General features: G+C 39.5%; 1 protein-coding gene across 2 annotated transcripts; it reads right to left on the bottom strand.

Annotated features, from left to right (window-relative positions):
• Positions 1-5,428: 5,428 nt before the first annotated feature.
• On the bottom strand, positions 5,429-20,918 carry ZWILCH (zwilch kinetochore protein). 2 transcript variants are annotated; one of them, XM_087704383.1, is made up of 18 exons: positions 20,627-20,918; positions 17,976-18,027; positions 16,836-16,931; positions 16,643-16,758; positions 16,089-16,285; positions 15,229-15,308; positions 14,747-14,917; positions 13,480-13,551; positions 13,015-13,108; positions 12,650-12,705; positions 12,068-12,164; positions 11,845-11,924; positions 10,039-10,195; positions 9,562-9,590; positions 8,839-8,975; positions 7,700-7,795; positions 6,409-6,527; positions 5,429-5,793 (listed from the first exon to the last, which is right to left on the bottom strand). In XM_087704383.1, exons 1-18 carry the CDS (start codon positions 20,680-20,682, stop codon positions 5,705-5,707), a joined length of 1,794 nt encoding a protein of 597 aa, XP_087560509.1. In that variant the 5' UTR covers positions 20,683-20,918; the 3' UTR covers positions 5,429-5,704. The 2 variants fall into 2 exon arrangements, with proteins under 2 accessions (XP_087560509.1, XP_013922162.2); XM_014066687.2 differs by having other exon boundaries at positions 12,665-12,705; positions 20,627-20,917.
• Between the last annotated feature and the right edge of the window lie 23 nt (positions 20,919-20,941).

Genomic DNA, 20,941 nt, shown 5'->3' with positions numbered 1-20,941 from the left:
TGATCACGTGACCCTGGGGAGGCTACAAGGGTTGTACGTATAAAAATTGGTCATAAGTCACTTTTTTCAGTGATGTTGTAACTTCGGCCAGTAAACAAATGGTTGCAAGGTGAGGACGGCAGAAATACTTGGGGTTTCCATATTTCTCTGCTTGGAGTTTTGTAAATGAAACACATGCTAAAAATCCATTTTGGGACTCCTGCTTGAGCAGGGGGTTGGACTAGAAGACTTCCAAGGTCCCTTCTATCCTAGAACCAGAGCTGTTTCCAAGAGCATCTACAGGGGGACTCAAAAAAGCCAAGACGGCAATTGTGATCACAGGAGCATAAAAAGAACAGGACGTTGGCCCCCAATAAGAGTCCTATTTCCAGAAATCTGCAGATAGGAAAATCAATTGGTATCAGACCTGGTTACTTGAGAGACCGCCTCCTGCCAGTCACCTCCCAAAGACCTATCAGATCCCACAGACTAAGCCTCCTCCGAATTCCATCTGCCGGCCAATGTCGGCTGGCGATCCCCCGGGGGAGGGCCTTCTCTGTGGCTGCTCCGGCCCTATGGAACAATCTCCCTGTTGAGATCCGGACCCTTACCACCCTTCCGGCCTTCCGTAAAGCAATTAAGACCTGGCTGTTCAAGAGAGATTATGCTTTTTTAGTTGAAGAACTTAGAAACCGTCAGATACAGTATAGATGGGACGCACCATTTGGCATTATACTTACATTTGGTAGGCAAAGATATCATCTCAACTCTGTATGGAAAGCCCGAGATTTTTATCATAATATTTTGAAGGCTGGACACCCTGCACCATCTGGACCCAGAGAAAGACCACAAGAAGGACAGGACAGACAGCAAACCACACAACTACCAGATAAGATGGATCATCTCTCTCCCCTAGAAGCGCAAGGTGTTATGGAACAAAGACCTAGCCGTATGACTACTAGACGAATGGAGAAACAAGCTAAAAGGCAACAACCTCAACAATCACCGGCCATCGATCAAGGAGCCACAGCAACAAGTCCAGAAGCCGTGGGAGGAGCTAGGCCAAAGGTTAAACAGGCCATGCAGGAGGCTCTAAAAAAGCTTCAGGTAACCAAAGATGACAACTAAGATTTTAACATGGAATGTCAATGGATTGAATTCTCCACAGAAGAGAAAGAAAATATTTCACTATCTTAAACAGTTTAAGAATGACAATTTGTTTGCAAGAAACTCATATTAAATCAACCAATCAAAAATATCTGATTAACCCAAAACTTGGTCAACACTTTGTAACTTCTGCTATGGAAAAGAAAAATGGTATAGTTGTATACTTAAGAAAAGATATGAAAGCTGAATTAATTGAAGCAGATCCCTATGGAAGATACATTGCGTTAGATCTAATCCTAGAAGGGAAAAAGACTTTGCTTCTGGGAATTTATGCTCCTAATCAACAGCAAGGATTCTATAGAAATCTTCATGCTAAATTAGTACAGTGGGATTATAGGTCTTGTATTATTGGGTGCCTGGAATGGCGTTATAGATACCAAGAGAGACAAGAAGATTTTTCGCCCAAATACTAAGATGCGAGCAAAGCTACCTAAATCCTTTTTTGACATGATGGATGACTTTGAACTGAGAGATTTATTTATTTATTTGTCTTGTATGCCGCCCACTCCCGGAGGACTCTGGGCGGCTCACAAAAGACAAGGGAAAGGGGGGAACGAGACAAAGACAACATATTAAAAACAAAACCAACATTCACAATTTCCGTGGAGGTAGATGCTTCTCAGCTCCCCCCAGCCTGCTGGAACAGCCAGGACTTGGTGGCTTTGCGGAAGGCCGGGAGGGTAGTAAGGGTCCGGATCTCAACAGGGAGCTCGTTCCAGAGGGCCGGGGCTGCAACAGAGAAGGCTCTCCCCCGGGGAGTCGCCAGCTGACATTGGCTGGCAGATGGAATCTGGAGGAGACCCAACCTGTGCGATTTAATTGGTCTGAGAGGTAATTGGCAGGAGGCGGTCTCTCAGGTACCCAGGTCCGATGCCATGTAGGGCTTTATAGGTAGCGACCAGCACCTTGAAGCGGATTCGGAGACTAATAGGTAGCCAGTGCAGTGATTGTAAAAAATTGCTAACCGAATACTTTGTTTTTAATATGAATAAGGGAACACCCATGGAATTTGTATGGGATGCAAGCAAAGCGTATATGAGAGGAGTACTGATAAATATAAACAAAGCACATAGACATAAACAAGGGGTAAAACGAACAGAATTGGAAGAGGAAATTAAGAGGAAAGAGCTGGAGTTAACATTAAACCCAGGCGATACAAAGGTCAAGGAAGCAATTGCCATATTAAAATCTCAATTTGACATGTTGATTTCTGACCAGGTAGCCACTAGTTTGTTATACGCAAAATACAATACTTTCTGCAACGCAAACAAACCTGACAGATGGTTAGCTTATCAGATTAGGAAAAAAAGGAAATCTCGAAATATATCTAAATTGACTTATAGAGGGAAGGAGGTGTTTCAACAGGATGAGATTCAAAAGGCATTTCGGGAATTTTTTACAGAGTTGTATAAGGGGGATAAAATTAATGGTTTAGATATAGACAAATATTTAGATAGAGAAAATACCCTTAGTTAAAGAAGAGCACAGGCAAAAATTGAATCAACCAATAACCTCGGGGGAAATTTTACAGGTAATTAAGCAGTTAAAGTCAGGGAAGACACCAGGCACAGATGGCTTGACAGCGGCTTACTATAAAAACTTACAATTAGAAATGGTAGAATCTCTTAGAGAATTATTTAATAAGATTCAAACGGAAGGTAAGGTACCTCCATCCTGGAAGACAGCTTTTATATCTTTGATACCCAAAGAAGATCAAGATACTACTCAACCCAAAAACTATAGGCCTATCTCATTACAACTCATTACTAATTACTATTACTCATTACTAAAACTAAAAACTAAAACTAACTAAATTACTTAATGTAGATTATAAAATTTTTACTAAAATATTAGCAAATAGGTTAATGCTGGTTATTCAACAATTGATACACGCTGACCAGACAGGTTTTATACAAGGGAGACAAATGAAAAGTAATGTTAGTTATTAATGCACTAGAATACTTGGGAAAGAACAATCAAATTCCTGCTGCGTTCATATTTTTGGATGCTGAGAAAGCTTTTGATCGAGTTAATTGGCAATTTCTGTTGAAGATATTGCAAAAACTGCAGATAGGAGATAGTTTTTTACAGTCAATTAAAGCAATATATCAACAGCAAACAGCTCAAATCATAGTCAATGGAAGTTTAACAGACTCTTTTCAAATTGGAAAAGATACAAGACAGGGCTGTCCTTTGTCCCCACTATTGTTTATTATAACTTTGGAAGTATTGTTGAATAAAATACAGGGCTTGGATGGTCTAAAAGGAATTAAGATTAGGCAGCAAGAATACAGAGTGCGTGCTTTTGCGGATGATTTGGTCATAATATTGGAACAACCGCAGGAATCCAGTATGGTTTTAATGAATGCGATTAATCAATATGGTCAAGTGTCTGGTTTTAAAATAAACTTAGGGAAAACAAAAATATTAGCCATAAAGACCTGGCTGTTCCGGCAGACTTGGGGCTGTTGAAGTATCCAGCCCCATCCGAGGTTACGACTGTTGTGGAATTTTAAATTGCTGTTTTTATTTTTTGTACCCCCTCGCTTATTGTTAGCCACCCTGAGTCTCTCAGGAATAGGGCAGCATATAAGCTTAATAAATAAATAAATCAAAGCACCACACTATGTCAAGGGTGGGCAGCTATGGCCCCTTTACAACCTGTGGACCTCTACTCCCAGAATTCCTGAACAATCTGAAGTCCAGATTGTAAAAGGACCACAGTTGACCATCCTGTTATAGGTAGAACTTTGCACTGAGTAGTTGCTTACGCATTGGAATGGAGAAGCCCATTTGGGAGGAAAGAATGGATATCAGCTGATTCACACACACACACACACACACCCAATTGCAAATTTATTTTATGTTGCATTATATTTTGGCTGCAGTGCTCCCCTTCTTTCTGGTTCATCTCAGCAATTCCTTGGCTGCGATACAGAGGACGGAATATCTGCCATCTGAAACAGGAGTTGTTCTGATCCAAAAGTTTCTACTGGCAATATTAATCTAAAGATAAAGGTTTCCCTCGCACATGTGTGCTAGTCGTTCCCGCCTCTAGGGGGCGGTACTCATCTCCGTTTCAAAGCCAAAGAGCCAGCACTGTCCGGAGACGTCTCTGTGGTCATATGGCTGGCATGACTCAACACCGAAGGCTCACGGAACGCTGTTACCTTCCCACCAAAGGTGGTTCCTATTTTTCTACTTGCATTTTTACGTGCTTTCGAACTGCTGGGTTGGCAGAAGCTGGGATAAGTCACGGGAGCTCACTCTGTTCCACAGCGCTAGGTATTCGAACTGCTGAACTTTTTGATCAACAAGGTCAGCATCTTAGCCACCACATCCCTTAATATTAACCTAAAACAGTAGCTAAAAGTTTTGCTTGGCTACTAAAAGGATGCTGGTTCAAATCTCAGTAAATTTTTCTTCCTTTCCTCCCTCCTTCTTTTCCTAGCTATTGAGTGAAAATAACTATTTCTGCCAAGTTTCTGCTGGATGCCAAAACAGCAACCTCTTGCGTAGTAGGTAAAGTTCTTAGCCACCAAGCTGTAGGGGAGATTACTAAGTTTATTAGACTACAGACTGGCTGAAAATAAGCTGCTTGCCATGCATATTTATTTTACAAGTTAATCTGCATTTTAACTTACTACCTAGATAGAAATAAATGCGTATATATCAACCCTAATATTACTTCGCATGGATTTGTTTTTAGGCTTATGTGTGAGCATTTGCACACGTACTATAAGCATATACACACTTCTTCTCACAGAGATAAGAAACTGGTTTTCCCAGAGTAGAAAATTGGGATGGCACAGCAACAAGAGGAGGTTGTAGCCTTGGGATAGGATAGTGTATCTGTATGCTGCAAATTGTTGCCAAAGTTTAAGCAGGGTTTTCTTAAGCCTGCGTGAGCACAAGAGCAGCATATATTTTAAGTGTGTATCTCAGGAGTGTCCAACCTTGGCAACTTTAGGACCTCTGGACCTTAACTTCAAGAATTTCCCAGCCAGCATGATGCATATACATAGGCTCCCAATGCTTTCTGAATTAATGGCAAGGTGAGCATGAAATGAAAAATAAAGAGAGGGGGGGATTATTTTGGAGGTTCCAAAATAACAGTTTTTACTTTTGCAAACCAGAGCTTGAAATTGCTTGATATTTTTGGCTAAGGGGCATTTCCCAAAAGCTGACTGTTCCCAATTCCAAGATTTGGCTGGATCACCATCCCAGTAAGAGGAAATCTCTACAGACATCAGATCCCTAATAGAATTCCAAAATGCTGAAGTGTTCCTTGAATTGCCTTTATTAATGTCGTTAACAAAAGAAGAGAAGCCTTTTTGCTGCATCTCTCACCTGTTTTTTGTTACTCGGAGCAGTAAGGAACTTCTGAGCTTTCCTCCTTTGATGGGGAAGGAAGCATCCATCAAGGGCAGTTATGGCTGCTCTCCACTAAAATGCGCTTTTCCTTTCAACCTGCCCTCAGCTAAAGAATTTCAATAAATGCAGCAAGCACAACAATGCAACTCTTTCTGGGTGTAGAAAAGAATCATGAATTGCACATTCATTTGATGAAGTCCACTTGAGAGCACTCAGAAAGAATGATAAAATGCTTCCCTTCGTTGCCACAGACTTTGGTGTCATCCAGTGAATCTGCAGAACAAAAGGCAATGGTAACAAACATGGGTGGGGGGGGGACGACGACTAAAAAAAAACATTTTAACTGCCTTGGATGGGAGGCTTACTTATGAGGGCTCTTTCAGGTTACAGGGGAATTTTATTGACATAATTTCTTCTGGGGAGATACATCCATGGCTCAAGATTTGGACACTCTCAGCTATGAAGCCAATTAAAATTATGCAAAACAAGAAAGTCAGAATCTATTCACTCTGGAAACTAACTTCCCCAAACATAAGAAGAAAATAGGACAGAAGGTCAACTATGGGTTCTAGTTATTTTAACCAAAAGGAAAACAAAACAAGGGCATTCTTCTCATAGACAGAAAACACAATTTTATCTAGATCTGTGGATGCCACCTGTTAGAATAGAACACCCAAAACAAATAGAAAGATGGATAAGTTCCATAGATAAGAAGCCAGAGAATAAACAGAGGGACACAAAATATTATATGCCACATGCCACCAAGTGATCTGCTAATTAATTCCAGAAGGAAATTTCAAAACAGGGCTTTGATTACAATAGCAGCGGTAATGAATAAAACATAAAAGCTAATGCCATTCTAGATTCCAGACTGCAAAAGTTCCTCACCTCCATTGGCTGGCTGCAGGTGTGCAGTTGGAGGGGTGTTGCTAAGTTGCCATATTGTTTTCACCCTTTTTGGTCCTTGACCGCTGCTGATTGCCACTCTCCATATCTGAGGATGAGCACTGTAAAAAAAAAAAAAAAGGTAAGAATTGAACCATATTAAAGAGGTGCATATATTTGGAAAGCTCGGTGGTAAAACCTAAGGGTCTCCTGCAGGTAGCCAGATCTCAAGACTACCTCTAAATATTGTAGCTACAAAGGAAAGCCGAGAGCCTTAAGTCAAAGAGATAGATGCCTTACAACTGCTTCCAGTCAGCTGAGACAGGGAGTGAAGGTCAAGCTGTCAGCCACCCCATTAAGTGGGGCTCAGTCTTCTCCCCATTACTATTTAACACCCAGATGAAATGACTGGGACAGGTTATTTTTAGGATGGGGTGAGGCATCACCAATATGCTAATAACATATCCAAAGTAGGCTGACAGGGGACAAGTAGAAATCCTCACTTGCTACCTGCAAACTGTTAGGTCTGAATAGGGATCCTAGCTTGGATCTGGATGCCAGCTTAAGTCCCGAGACAGTTGTCAGACGCAAAGAATCAGAACAACTCTGTGAATGGGCCAAAATTGTTTGGTTATTGATCACCTATTTATCAGAATCTTGCAAAACTGACTGCAAACCCCTGAGAAACAGGGAATAGACTTTCATAGCCTGGTCTCTGTTGTTTCCTCCCCTGGAAAAACAGATTCCATACCAGGATGTCTTTTTACTCCCTCCATTCTCCCTTGGCAGGTATTTCCCACACAATAATTCATCGTTGACTCTGGAAAGGAGAGTGCTTTGACAAATGGAACTGGACACTCCTTGGGGAATCTTGGGATTCAACTTGAACAGGACCTGGAAGTTGTAGCCAGGAGGGCGGGTGAATAACTCCGTCTGGTGCAGCAATGGTGGCCTTTCCTTGATTAGCTGACTTTACTCACAGTCTCATCACAGATGGATTACTGTAGTATGTTCTAAGTGGGACTGTCCTGGAAGACCAACTGGAAACTACAGCTAGCGCAGCATCCAGGAGCCCAGGTAATAATGGGCACACTGTGGTTTGTCCATCCACCCCATTATAACGAGAGCTGCACTGGCAGTCTGTTAAGTTCTGAGTGCAATTCAGGGTGCTGGTTGTCACCTCTGAAGCCCTACATGACATTACAAATGTCATACTACTGCCCACCTTTACCTGACAATTATTATTACTTCTGTGCCAATTGATCGGCTTTAATTCCCTGAGGACTTAACTTACTTTTGGTAAAATTCCTTCAACAAACTTGTCCTGACTGGTAGCTGAAATGCATGCTTTTCATTCAGAGGATTTTCTTTATAATAATTGATACAAGATCTACAAAAACAAAAACATTTTCACACCATCAATTCTTAGAAAAATATATTAGAGAACTTATGTAGATTACAATGTAAATCAAAACCAGTAGCATCTTCCGATTTCTGTTCAATACATGCAATTATAGTTATATTTAATATATATTTGTATTTAATATTATAAATAGCAATTTATAGATATTATGACGAACATGCAAAAGTAGCACGTAAGTGAACACAATGGAGACTCATGACTCTAACAGCTTTCAGGAAGAAGAAACTTGGACTGAACTGAAGAAAAAGCAAAAGACACTAATTATACCCAAGCTGGGAAGTTCACCCACAAGGTAGCCTACATGAGCCAAAGAATAAGCAGATCAAAACAAGTAGGCAAAGCTAGGCCAAAAACTAAAGTTGATTCTATTTTTCATACTTAATCAAATGCAATACATATGATCACTTTCCAGTCATATCAAATACATTTCTGTGTTATATCAGATTTAAGTTTTTACTTTGGTAAGAAACATGGATACACAAGTCTCAAAATATTTGTTCTGTGACAATTGAGAAGTCTTTTAAGTTTGAAAGGGATTTAAGTTTTTCAGGGATTGCTCTAAACTTTAAACCCTTGCAAAAAAATGGATCTCACATCCAAACTTTCAATTTCAAAGTATATTCGCCACTCAATACACCTTGGAGATGTTTTTTAAATAGCATACATCAGGGAGAACTCTCTTTTCAAAAATAAATTGTGTTGTGACTTTAGGGACATAATGGGAAGAATAGAGTTTCTTCCCCCGCCTCTTGATTTAACACAAAGATAGGAATTGAAAATGAGGGCAAGAATGAAATGCCACTTTTAAAGGATCAAAACAATTCAGTAACTATTAATTTATGGTGTTCCCCATACTGCTGAAATATTCCTTTAGCCTTCTTTCTCCCAGTGCAGAAAGAAGCGTAGAAGCTGCACACTTTTTGCACAACTCTGTGAAGCAAAACCACGCCAAACATCACATTATTCAAGGGAACCCTCTTATTAAGCGAAAGTTGCTGGCAAGTAATTACTGTGTGAGAAAGATGAGGTTCTCTTGCTCTAGTTTGATAAGATTCATGCAGTTGTCCACAATTTCCAACATGTGGTGTAGTTTCTGGATACGATGAGCCTGTTCCTGAAGACCTACTGAAGTGGACATGAAGTAGTCCTTTGAAAGAGATAGCAGAGGACAAGCATCAGGAGCTATTGACAGCATCCGTAATCTTAATCAAAGGCTAACTTTCCTAAGGATTGGGTAAATAATAATATGTAGGCAGCCTCAGTTGCAAAAATCTAGTAAGAATCTCCCCAATGCCCTCCACGCCAGACATCTGTCGCTATTCAACTCTCAAGTAGAGGTAGTTCTCGACAGCCATTTTTAGCAACCATTCAAAGTTACAGCGGTGCTGAAAAAGTGACGTACAACCGGGTTTCTTTCCCACTTTTAAGCATTGCAGCATCTCCATGGTCATGTGATCAAAACCCAGGCACTTGGCAACCAGCAGAGTCCCAGAGTTATGTGATTGTTCTTTGCGCCCTTCCTCACTGGCTTCCAACAAGCGATCAATGGGGTACCTAGATTTACTTAATGGTCTTGTGATTCACTTAATAACTGTAGCAAAAAAGGTCATAAAATTGGATGTGACTCATTTAACAACCACTCTGCTTAGCAATGGAAATTCTGGTCCCAGTTGTGTTCATAAGTCAAGAACTATTTATATAATATTATTTGGAAAGTGGGGACTATGACTTACCAAATGAGTCCGTATGGCAAATTCTTTGCCTGAAACACAAAAAATATAATTTGTATCACAATTTCATACAAAATAAATGCTAAAAGCTGCAATGAAAGCCTTCATTTATTACAAAATTAGAAAACCAAAAGCTGGAGACAATGACATTTGCCTCCATGTTTGCATTATTGGGACCCTCTGAAAAACTGAAAGAAAAACTGGAATTAGAGACAGCTAGAGTTTTTCCTTCCCTAGTTCAGAGTTTGGCAGGGGAAAGTGACTGTGGGGAGGCATCCAGCAATGTCAGATAATCAAAATTCGTTCAGAAAAAGTTTCTATTTGTTAGTTTGTAAATTAAATCAATACATTTGATGTCTGATAAGTAATTTGCTCACCCTTGGTATTAGTTGACAAGATACTAATATCTTGTTTTTTTAAAACAGAAAGATAAATCATTTGGATACAACTACCCAAAATCAGGATGGGTAGCCAACATACCCACAAAATAGCTGATATAGTCTCTCTTCATTTTATCCATGCCTATTTCTAGAAGCATCTGAATGGGAGAATCTCCATCAAGAGAAACTGTTTCCATTTTTCCATGATAAGACTGCTTGATCAATTTGCTCAGTAAACTGTTACTTTCTTGATGAATCTACAAAAAGAACAAATGTTTTACATAGATCCTCCTGCTCTATATAGTATATCCAGAAATATCTCAAAATAGCTATTGAAATAAATCTAATTTGAAATTTTACATAAATTACACATTTTAAGTGTACAAAATAAGCCTGCTCCCACCGTTCAACCAAAATATAATTGCCAACCAGCACCTCCAGTCTCACGATAAGCTCAGTTTGGAAAAGAATCACAAAGTGAGACCAGAATATTTGAGACTCCCTCATGCACAGGGCACAGATTAAATCAGAATAAAAAAGGTTGAAGCACAGAGATGGAATCGTGGAAGGATGGGGGATTAGAAGATGGAAAGAGGGAAGGAGTGTGTTATCCAGCCCAAGCCTCAGAAGCAAATCTCCTGAAAAAGGAAGGAAAGATATTGTCTGGGGAAATGTAAGACATCAGATTAAAAACACTTCCATGCGATGGGGTGTTAATCATATGGTTGTGGCTGCCATCTTGACTTTTTGAACACCACCCGAGTAGATATAAATGCTGTAAAGATCAGCAGGAAGAAAAAGGAAAACAAACTAAGTCCTCTGAGTACCTAACATTATTTCTAGCAATTAAGTACATATACTTGGCCAGGAAAGACTATTTGACTGGATTGATATCTCCTAGCAAGCCACATTTTATTTAATTGGTTTGGGAAATCTGGAGTTTAACGGGAATTAGACCTAAGCCAGAATTTTAAAAAAAAATACATGATACTGTTGTGCCATAATAGGATGCTAATGCCTATTACGTCTGACTAGTGAACCCAAAATAGTGCAACCAAAATCTAAGGGATCTGATTTCTATTAAGTGCTCAATGTAATATTATTAAGAAGATTTGAGAATGGAGGACTCATTAACCTCTATCAAGCAATCCCAAACCAGGGAGTTCCTAATTTATACAATTCTCATTTTTTTAAAAACATCCATCTATAGGACATGCCTTCTCTCCCCAGCCCCATGTGGTTCTCCAGCCCTTCCCTTTCCTGAAGTGGCTAAAGCTGCCCTATCTTCACAAATTTTTCTGAAGGTAGCACAGCTTTAGCTACATGTAGTGAGTGGCTGGGTCTGAAAATAAGAAAGCAAATTCAGTGGGATGCTGGGAACAACAGGTGAAAGGTTGGTGGGAGAGAAGGCAAATGAATGCTTGCTGAGGCTTTCTGGGCATGGCAGCACCTGCAGAGCACTGCAGTTGTTGGGGGGGGGGGGTGGGTTGTGCCACCTCACAAGGCAGCCAAAAGAGCAGAGATGAGGGGGAGGCAGGTTTGGGGGGTGGGTGTTGAAGTGCCTCTGTGGTCATAAGGGCAAGTGGGCTGCCAAGTGGTTGAATACTGATCATGTGACATGGAACTGCTGCAACTGCTGTAATTTGAGCACAGGTCGTAAGGCCATTTTTCAGTTCCCTCATAATTTCAAACGGTCACTGAACAAATGGTCGTAAGTCAAGGAATACCTGTAACTGCATTCAGCTTGGGTTTTGATTTGGTTTTGCCTAGTTCTTGGTCCTAATCTTGCCCTGGTTTTAGAGGGTGCAGCCCTTTGCACATCGCATCACCTGCAATGTGCAAAGGCTGGGCATGCTGAAGAACAGTATGGCTCTGCCTGCATTCCAGGTTTGTTACTCCGACTCACCCATGTCTGCAGTTCTCCATGCTGAAGGGCTCTTATTACCAACGAAAAACACTTCACCAGTTCCTCATGCGAAGCAACATCTGGGGGACAGGGGGAGTCAAGTATTAAATAAAGCAGTAACCAAACTCAACGTAGACCAGGTAAATTAATAGAAATCCTTCCCTGGTCCCCTTAAAGACAGCATCTCAAATTTTTTTGAGACAGAACCTAGAAACATACATACTTCTCCATATATTGCACCACAGCAGTTCAAGGAAATCAAGGTCTCTGCGCTGATTAAAATGCGTTTTCATGGAACCATTGATTGTTGTAGTGTTATCCTGGAAAATTAACAAAGGGAAAATGAATTTCAAATTGAAACAGGAATTACTATTTTAGTTATTTAAACATCACAGTTCAAAGAAATTTTGTAACCATATATTTATGTGATTAAGAAAACTAGAAATAGAATTTTAAAGGTTCAAAATAACAAAGTGCATTAAAAAACTATGAAGGTGGAAGGAAATATAACACACTTTTGCCATCAACTCTCCAAGAAAGGGTGATTGACACTTCTAATATAACTTCTGCCATTTCTAGTCCCCTCTCAGCATTCCATTTAAGTTTAGAGGTGTTGAGTAACAAAATGGCCACTGCAGGAGGCAGTTGCTAAACAACGACTACTTATATCAGGCTTGCAAATAGGTTTCCCAAAAGAATGTCTGTTATTTTTGCCATTCTAGTTGAAGCAAAACTCACTGAAAGCTTCAATATTGAAACAGTCTTCAGTCAATCTAGAGTTCTGAGGGAATATTTTTCTACTCACTATCTTACCAAATACCTCAGTATCATCTTCATTTTCAGTATCATCATCTTTTAAGTCTAAAAGAAAAAAAAAAGAAAGCTATGTACTATGGCCATCAGCTTTAATACAATGGAACATACTTTGCTGTCATGAAACTTTGGCTGGAGGGAACATTTCCTGAATACATCAATTTGTGATGATGTGGCACACTTGCCTACATGCCACGTATTGGCTCATATGTGGTATTTTCTTTTTGGGATTAACATGCTGTGTGAATGCAGCCACTCTAGTTTATTCAGCAGACCAAGTGTGCAATGCAAACACAGCCATTACAGATATTTCAGTTAAGACTTCAAGGGAATTATTTCCAAAATGCTTAGCATTACCTTTCAAAAGTTTCTGCACTAGTTCAACAGCAGATTTTCTTCCCAGACTCTTCGGACATTTTGTTAGTCCATTCTTCAACGTCTCAGCCAAACTCTAACGCCATCATCCAAAAAGAAAGAAGTCTAAAGTCATGGCTTGATACAGCAGAGTGCAACACACACGGCTATTTAATACAGGCTGCTGCCTGTATTAAACTATCCCATTAAGGGTGTTTGCTCTTCAGCAGAATGCATTACATATACTTGTGTGACCAGATGCACACACACACACAAAATAAAAATGGTACTGAAATTTCCACAACATTTAAGCATTAACACATTAAAAACATTCATTTAAAGCATGTTTAACAATTCTACCTTGATTCCATTTCAAAGAGGACTGTTGAGTTTTTAGCTCGCAATCATCCTTGCTATTACTCAGCTAAGCATTATTTTCTGACTGGGAAATAATGTTGCAATACTCACCAAGAGAAACTGCAATTCTCTGTTTTGCTCATATACAGAACTCAAGGGGCTCCCAGAGGCCATCTGAAGGGTCTGAAATTTTCAAAAATAAAATGATTTGTGTGTGCGTGCTGGTGTTGTATTCAGGTCTTTTCCTGTGTAAGTTTGATATTGTCTTGGCAACGTTTCGGCGAGGTCTCACTCGCCATCTTCAGGCTGATGTTTTCGGCTTCGTGTTTGTGTCCGTAAAGCGTGATCAGAGCTGCTGTCTTTCTATAAATCTTGGTGGAGTGTGTTGAGTGCTGGCTTTGTTTCAGTAAGTAGATTGATTGGCTGTGTAGTTGTATCATGATTGGTAGAGCCTTCAACACTGACCAAAAAATAGCCAATATCTTAAGAAACCCCAAAGACAAAATCCAGCTAGAAAACCAAGGAGTCTACGAAATACCATGCAAAATCTACCCTGCAACATACATAGGACAAACTAATAGGAGAATAAATGCACTCATCGCAGAACACAAGAACACAGTCTGAAAAAAAGAAAATACTTCCTCCTTTTCCAGCACCTTAAAGCTACAGGACACGAAATTGATTTTGAAGGAACCAAATTAATCTCCAAAACTGAACACTTCAACGAGAATAATTATGGAAGCTATTGAAATAGAGAAAAAAACCCACAACATGAATAAACGTGACGATACCTCCTGCCTACCAGACATCTGGAAACCAGCCCTAGTCAACAAACTTGCCCCACCTCCCACCCAGGCCGTTACAACACAAAGCAACAACGGACACACAGCTAGCACCAATCAGCACCAATCAACGAATCATGATACAATTACACAGCCAATCAATCCACTTACTGAAACAAAGCCAGCATTCCACATACCCTCACCAAGATTTATAGAAAGACGGCAGTTCCGACCATGCTTTACTCACACAAACACAAAGCCGAAAACACCAACTTGAAGATGGCAAGTGAGACCTCGCCAAAACGTTGCCAAGACAATCTCAATCTTACACGGTAAAAGACCCGAATACAACAAGACCAGGATACCTACACCCGTGAAAATGTACGAAAACACACACACACACAGAGTCTAGGCCTAGAAAGAATGAATCATTTATTTATATTCATTATTTCTTGAATTGCCTTCAAGAGTTTAGGTTTTAAACAAGATTGTTTGCACACTACCTCCTTTACCCAGTTCACAATTAAATGGGTGCTAAATTAGCAGCAACATTTCAGCATCTGTTATCACAGTATTGAAACTGTTAATTTCCTTACCAGCAGAGCAGCAGAGGAGAGGGGAGGGGTTTGCAGCATCATTTTCACACCCTCCCAAGAAAAATCTGCATATATATTTCTCTCCAATGGAATAAGAGAATCCTCCTGAGTCAAGGAGTCCAGTGAAGTGGATTCAAGAAATTCATAACGGGCAAAGCCTGTTATTGTCAGCTAAGATACAAGAGAGTTTATAGCTGTAGCCAGCCAAGCTGAATGGCTGTAGCCATGAAAACATCACATTTTATCAATTACCTTAAAATCAGATTAAGACTGCAATAATAAAAACTCCCTAAAGGCCACAATGAAAACAACGGCTTCTGCATTCAATATATAATGATCCATCATATATTGAACTCAAAGTTATTGTGCTACATAATAAAACATCATATATTAAACTTAGAAATTTTTCAATTGAGGTTTGTTTCATTTTTTTTAAATGTTAGTGTATATTTAGTTGTGAATAAAAATCAAAATAAACATACATCTGAAGCATGATGTCTCATTCTATGTTTTTCTTTCAATTTCTCCAAGTCAATAGAATAATTACTATTTGACACAGGACCTAGGGAAAAAAACTGAATTAAATGAGGACTATCTAATGATCAAAACTAGATAAAAAGCTTTGATTTCATTTTTAAAATCTTCTAATATTAATTCTATTATTCCTATCAGCAGCAAAAATGTAGATGAATACTATATCAAAAATTATAATTAGCAACCAATAACATACCTCAATTAATCTGTATGTTTGAAGTAGCAGAGAAAAACATATATTGAAAAGTAAAGAGATATTTCCAGAGACTACTTTAAATAACCAATCCTGTTACATACAGTTTTAGCCCACAACTTCAAAAATAACACTTTGTCTGAATCAATTTGCTAAAACAGGTTTCATTTTAGAAGAAGTACCGCATTTTTCGGAGTATAAAACACACTGGACTATAAGACACATCTTGATTTAGAGGAGGAAAACAAGAAAAAGTAGTTTTTTTGCCTCCACGGGCACTCTCCAGGCCAAAAACAGGTGGGCCTCTGTGGGTCCCGTTTTTGTCCTTCCCAGCATCCAGAAGCACTCTCGACTAAAAACGTGCCCAGGGAGGGCAAAAATAGGACCCGCAGAAGCCTCCGGAGGCCTAAAATGGGCCCGTATTCACTATATAAGACACACAGACATTTCCACCCACTTTTTTGGTGTGTGTGTCCCATACTCTGAAAAATACGGTATATACCCTAGATTCTGACTTTTAAAAAAACAGGAAAAACATAGTCCAGTTGCCTTTTGAAAAAGCATCTTTCGGACAACCATGACCTAGATGACCAAGACTCTCCCATAGACACTTACCACTGCATGTAACAGTGTGAAGCCTGATTCCCAAAAGGTTATTTCCATTCCTCGAAGGTTCTGCCCCAAGCCAAATAATCTGTTTTGGGTCAGAAGGTTCACATCGTACCCAGAGCGGAGGAAACTGCACTGCATGGTTTATTTGTAGATGTTCCATGTTTGGATTTTGAGACATTGTGTAGAAAGAAATCAATTGCCTATCAATGGTGAAAAGACATTATGGAAGATTACTAATTACAAAATATTTGATGTATTTTTCTTAACCTTTATTTTTTTGTATCCCAAAATAGCTAACATTAATTAAAAAAGAAAGGTAGTATTTATTCCATTAGGTACATGAATGCTTATTATACACATACACAAACCAAAGGAATCTTATAATTGTCCTTCTTTAAGGAATTGTTGGTACAAAATTCTACTCACTCGAATATCTAAAGTTGATATCATTTTGTAGAAACTAATATACGTTGAATTATAGCTGTTCTGCTAGGCAGTAAAATTAGTTTTTGCTTTAGGAAGAATAAAGATTAAAATAATCACACAAACATGCATACCTTGCTCTTGAAAGGGCCAAAGGAGATGCTGAAAAATTTTCTTTTGGGAAAGCCTCGGAAACTGAAGGTTCACCATTTTGACATACTTTCAGGCTGCTGATTTCTTCATATGATCTCTGCAAAAAAGCAGCTGTGCTAGAAATTTGCTAAGTTCCAGAAAGGTGGAACATATGGAAGTTATTTACCAACTTACCAGTTTCTCTACAACAAAAAAACTTCCATTTTGGTCCCAAAGCTTTTCTAAGGGATTTGTATGGCCTTCATTGATCAAATGGACTTGTAGGTCAGTCTGGTAAAAAGAAACAAGTTGTTTCCATAATACAGTACTTTTCTCAATCTAAATTTAAAAATAATTTGACTTACAGCACCACATGCTTATACACGGAAAGTATGGAAGGCAAATTTATTGCAATTTGCATTCATGCATATCCTTTCCTTTGCAGCATAGTCTTGCTTCAAAGTAGCAGATGTCAGAATTTCAGACCAGATTTTTCAGTAACTTTCTATAGTCTGGGATCTCCTTAGAGGACCGTGTGTTCCACCAGACTATATAAGAGTTTTAATGTTGATACATACATAACTTAGCAATCATGCTTTATAGCAGACTTCAGGACTTACGAATAGTCCTTCCCTAGCAAAATAAAATTTATTTAAAGATAATAACCATAGTCATAGAAAAGTAACACAAACCAAGCTACAGAGAAAAGAGAAAAGAAATCTATATTTCCTTTCATAGAATATATTCAAATTAATTTGAATCAACAGTCCAAATTTGCAATTTGAATTATACAACATATCTGTTGATATGCCAAGGTGGCGCAGTGGTTAAAAGCAGCACTGCAGGCTACTGCTAGATCAGCAGGTCAGCGGTTCAAATCTCACCGGCTCAGGGTTGACTCAACCTTCCATCCTTCCGAGGTGGGTGAAATGAGGACCCAGATTGTTGGGGGCAATATGCTGACTCTCTGTAAACCGCTTAGAGAGGCCTGAAAGGCCTATGAAGCGGTATATAAGTCTACTGCTATTGCTATTGCTATCTGTTAAGATGACTTGTCATTTTTATTATTTATTATACTTATATCCTAAGTTTCCTTCTGGAGTACATATATAGCACTACCTTTCCAAATTTATCCTTACAATAAGAAGGAACATGTCACACTTAAAAATATAAATAAATTAAACTTCATTCAGCATTATACTATATTTTCCCCTTCTAGAATCTATATCTAACATTAAACTATTTAAAATCTTAGCATTTCTAAACTTTACTACCTTTAACTGCACAGCATTTCCTGTAAACCAATACTGTGTTTAAAACACTTAATAGACATACCTCAAAAGTAGAAGGGCCAGTTGTATTGTTCTGCTTTCCTTCCTCATATACTCTGAAATATAAATAGTGATTTACTTATTTTTCTGAATACTGGAAACAGATCTCAAGAGCAAAATGAAATTAATATATTTTCAGAATGTAGCCAATGCTAAAATGCTGTTTGACATGAGATGTGCCTATATACACACATGCTAATGTTACTTTTAAAGTCAATCTACCATAAAGCAACCTAAAACAAAATAAGAAAATTCCGTCCATCACTTTCCTGCTCATTGCTAGCAGAGGAAAATACAAGACAACTCTACACCATTCTCTTGACTAAATTCCAAAGTATTTGATAAGCACAATGGCAATTACATGCACACAGAAGAAAATAGATACCCATAACAGAGTACTCAATAGTTCTCAAGAACAAATGAAACCATAACTGTGCTTATGCTCTTACTTCAGGTTCCTTTACTTTACAGACCTGTGAAAGTCATAAATATGAGGATTGGTTGAAACTTTTTCATCACAGTTATAACTGTGGTTGCTAAACAAGCCTATCACATGAGGACTACCAATAAACTATAAAGGTTCCAGCTAATATTCACAATGCATTTTGTAAACTACTACAGTTCTAGTATCTGGTCTGTCTACAGATAGACAAATATTAGATTTGCCTAATACTTCCTGTAACACACAACTTTCCACATTGCCTGTAGCTTCGGAAATGTATGTATGAATGAAAAAATAGTTGATTTTTGTTCTATTAAAAAGTGGGGTTAGTCTTGGCTAGTACTTGGATAGGACACTCTCAAGAAATCCTAGGGCAATAGTCTAGACTGGGAAATTTTATAAACACCTCAGAAAAATCCAGCTGGTGAACTTCGGCCAGTTACTCTCTCTCAACCCTAGGAAGAAAGCAGAAGGAAGCCATTTCCAAACATTTTGCTAAGAAAACTGCAGGGTCTAGTCTAGACAGTCATCAGGAGTCAACTGACTCAACGCCCCCCCGAAAACTCCTAACACTCTTTCTATACTTTGGGCAGAATCAGCTGCCTCCTTTGACTTTGGTTCCTCCACAATGGAGCCAAAACTTTTCATTGCTAATTGAAGACAATTGTTAAGTGAGTTTTGCCCCATTTTACACCCTGTTTCCAGTTGTTAAATGAATCACTGCAATTATTAAGTTAGTAACATGGTTAAGTGAATCTGGCTTCCACATTGACTTTACTTGTCAGAAGGTTGAAAAAGGGGATCACATGACCTCCCAGGGCATTGCAAGGGTCTTAAGTATGAACCAGTTGCCAAGTATCTGAATTTTGATGACGTGACCATGGAGATGCTGCAGGGGCCATCAATGTGAAAAACAGCCATGTGTGAAAAACGACCATTTTTTTCAGTCCTGTTGTAACTTTGAACGGTCACTAAGTGAATTATTGTAACTCAAAGACTACCTGTATTAGCATTTACTGAGAGCTGGAGAGAAACCATCAGGGTCCTCTTTAATTGGTTACAGTGTGTTAATCTTTCCTTAGTTTTGTCAAGGTATATATTACCTGTATTTTTTGGAGTATGAGATGCACCAGAGTATAAGATGCACCAAGATTTTGAAGAAGTAAATTTTAAAAAAACGTTTTTGCACTCTGCAGACCTCCCAAACCCTCTGCACACCTCATTTTTTGTGAAAAACTGGCTATGCAGAGAGTTTGAGAGGCCTGCTCCTGGGGGCTGGGGGGGCAAAAATGAGCAAAAAAGTCAAGTTTTTCATGAAAATGGGCCAGTTTCCCCCCCCCCCCAAAAGGGCAAGCATAGCCTTTAGGAGGCTTGTAGAGTGCTCCTGGGGGCTGGGCAAACACGACCAAAGATAACCTGTTTTTTGCAAAACCAAGCCCGTTTGTTGCCCCAAAAAGGGTATGCATAGCTTTTAGGAAGCTTACAGTTGGGGGGGGGGGGAACGGTCCATTTTTTGTTCTTTTTTGTCCTCCCCAGCCCCCAGGAGGACTTTGCAGGCCTCCCAAACCCTCTGCACATCCATTTTCAGAAGGCCAAAATGCTGTATTCAGTGTATAAGACACACCCAGATTTTCACCCCCTTTTTTGGGGGAAAAGGGTGCGTCTTATACTCCGAAATTACGGGTCCATTTTTTTCACAGGCTTCACTGAAAGCCACCAGATTCCAGCCCACTCCAGTATTTTCACACTGGGCTTTTACAGGATGGAACCTGGGTTCAAATCTTCCCTCAGAGTTAATAGCCATCCCTGTCCAGGAATGGAATGGGTTCCAAAAATAATTGCAAAATAACTAAATCTGGATAATTTCATTTACTTTATTTTTTAAAATTAGTTATATGAAGCAAAAGAGTTCCAGCAGGAACCTAAAGGCAATTATTTGAATGGCAGATTTTTATTACCCAGAGAATAAAAATAAACTAGATCATAATAATCTCCCTATTACTGTATTACAAGGCTAGTAAGGCTCACTCCTGGTGTTTCACTTTTTCCCTCCCTTTTTATAATCATCTCTTAAGCTGGAGACCCGTGAACCTCACCGCTACCCTTTCAAGCCTACCTCGCTGGGTTGTTGTGAAGATTAAAGCGGAGAGCTAAAAACCCTATTCTTTTTTTTTTGAACAGTTTCAAGATGAGAGGAGGACGGGCCCACTTACTGCACGAGGAAGCTGTGGAAGCGGAGGATGCCCTCCTGCCTCCGCCGCGAATCCATCCCAGAACCGCCGCCTCAGAGACGGCCAGCAGCCCGGGAGCCGCGCACATGCGCAGTCGCTTCCTATAGCTCAAACTTGCGCGCCAGAACTACTTCCCAACACCCGTGGGTGCCTGAGAAATCCCTCCGCCGAAGAGAGACGCCTGCCGGATCCTTTCTCTCTCTTCCCCCTCCCCCAAGAAGATAATCCCGACATCTTCGGAGGAGACTTTAAACGGAGAATGCGGCTGGAAAAGATTTTTTCCCCTTCATCTTCACT

This window comes from Thamnophis sirtalis, unplaced genomic scaffold (genome assembly GCF_051295495.1).
Source record: "Thamnophis sirtalis isolate CommonGarterSnake01/CBP01778 unplaced genomic scaffold, rThaSir2_p1.2 scaffold_2, whole genome shotgun sequence".
Lineage (NCBI taxonomy): Eukaryota > Metazoa > Chordata > Lepidosauria > Squamata > Natricidae > Thamnophis > Thamnophis sirtalis.
This window is presented reverse-complemented; position numbering and strand designations above follow the sequence as displayed.

What these genes read in the sequence shown, in the direction of transcription:
- ZWILCH (XM_087704383.1), bottom strand. Translation starts at nt 20,682, where the DNA reads ATGGATTCGCGGCGGAGGCAGGAGGGCATCCTCCGCTTCCACAGCTTC. An exon ending in TTGGCCCTTTCAAGAGCAAG is followed by an intron (nt 16,286 to 16,642) that starts GTATGCATGTTT and finishes CACCATTGATAG; the next exon opens with GCAATTGATTTCTTTCTACA. An exon ending in CTGAGGTATTTGGTAAGATA is followed by an intron (nt 12,165 to 12,649) that starts GTGAGTAGAAAA and finishes TTAATTTTCCAG; the next exon opens with GATAACACTACAACAATCAA.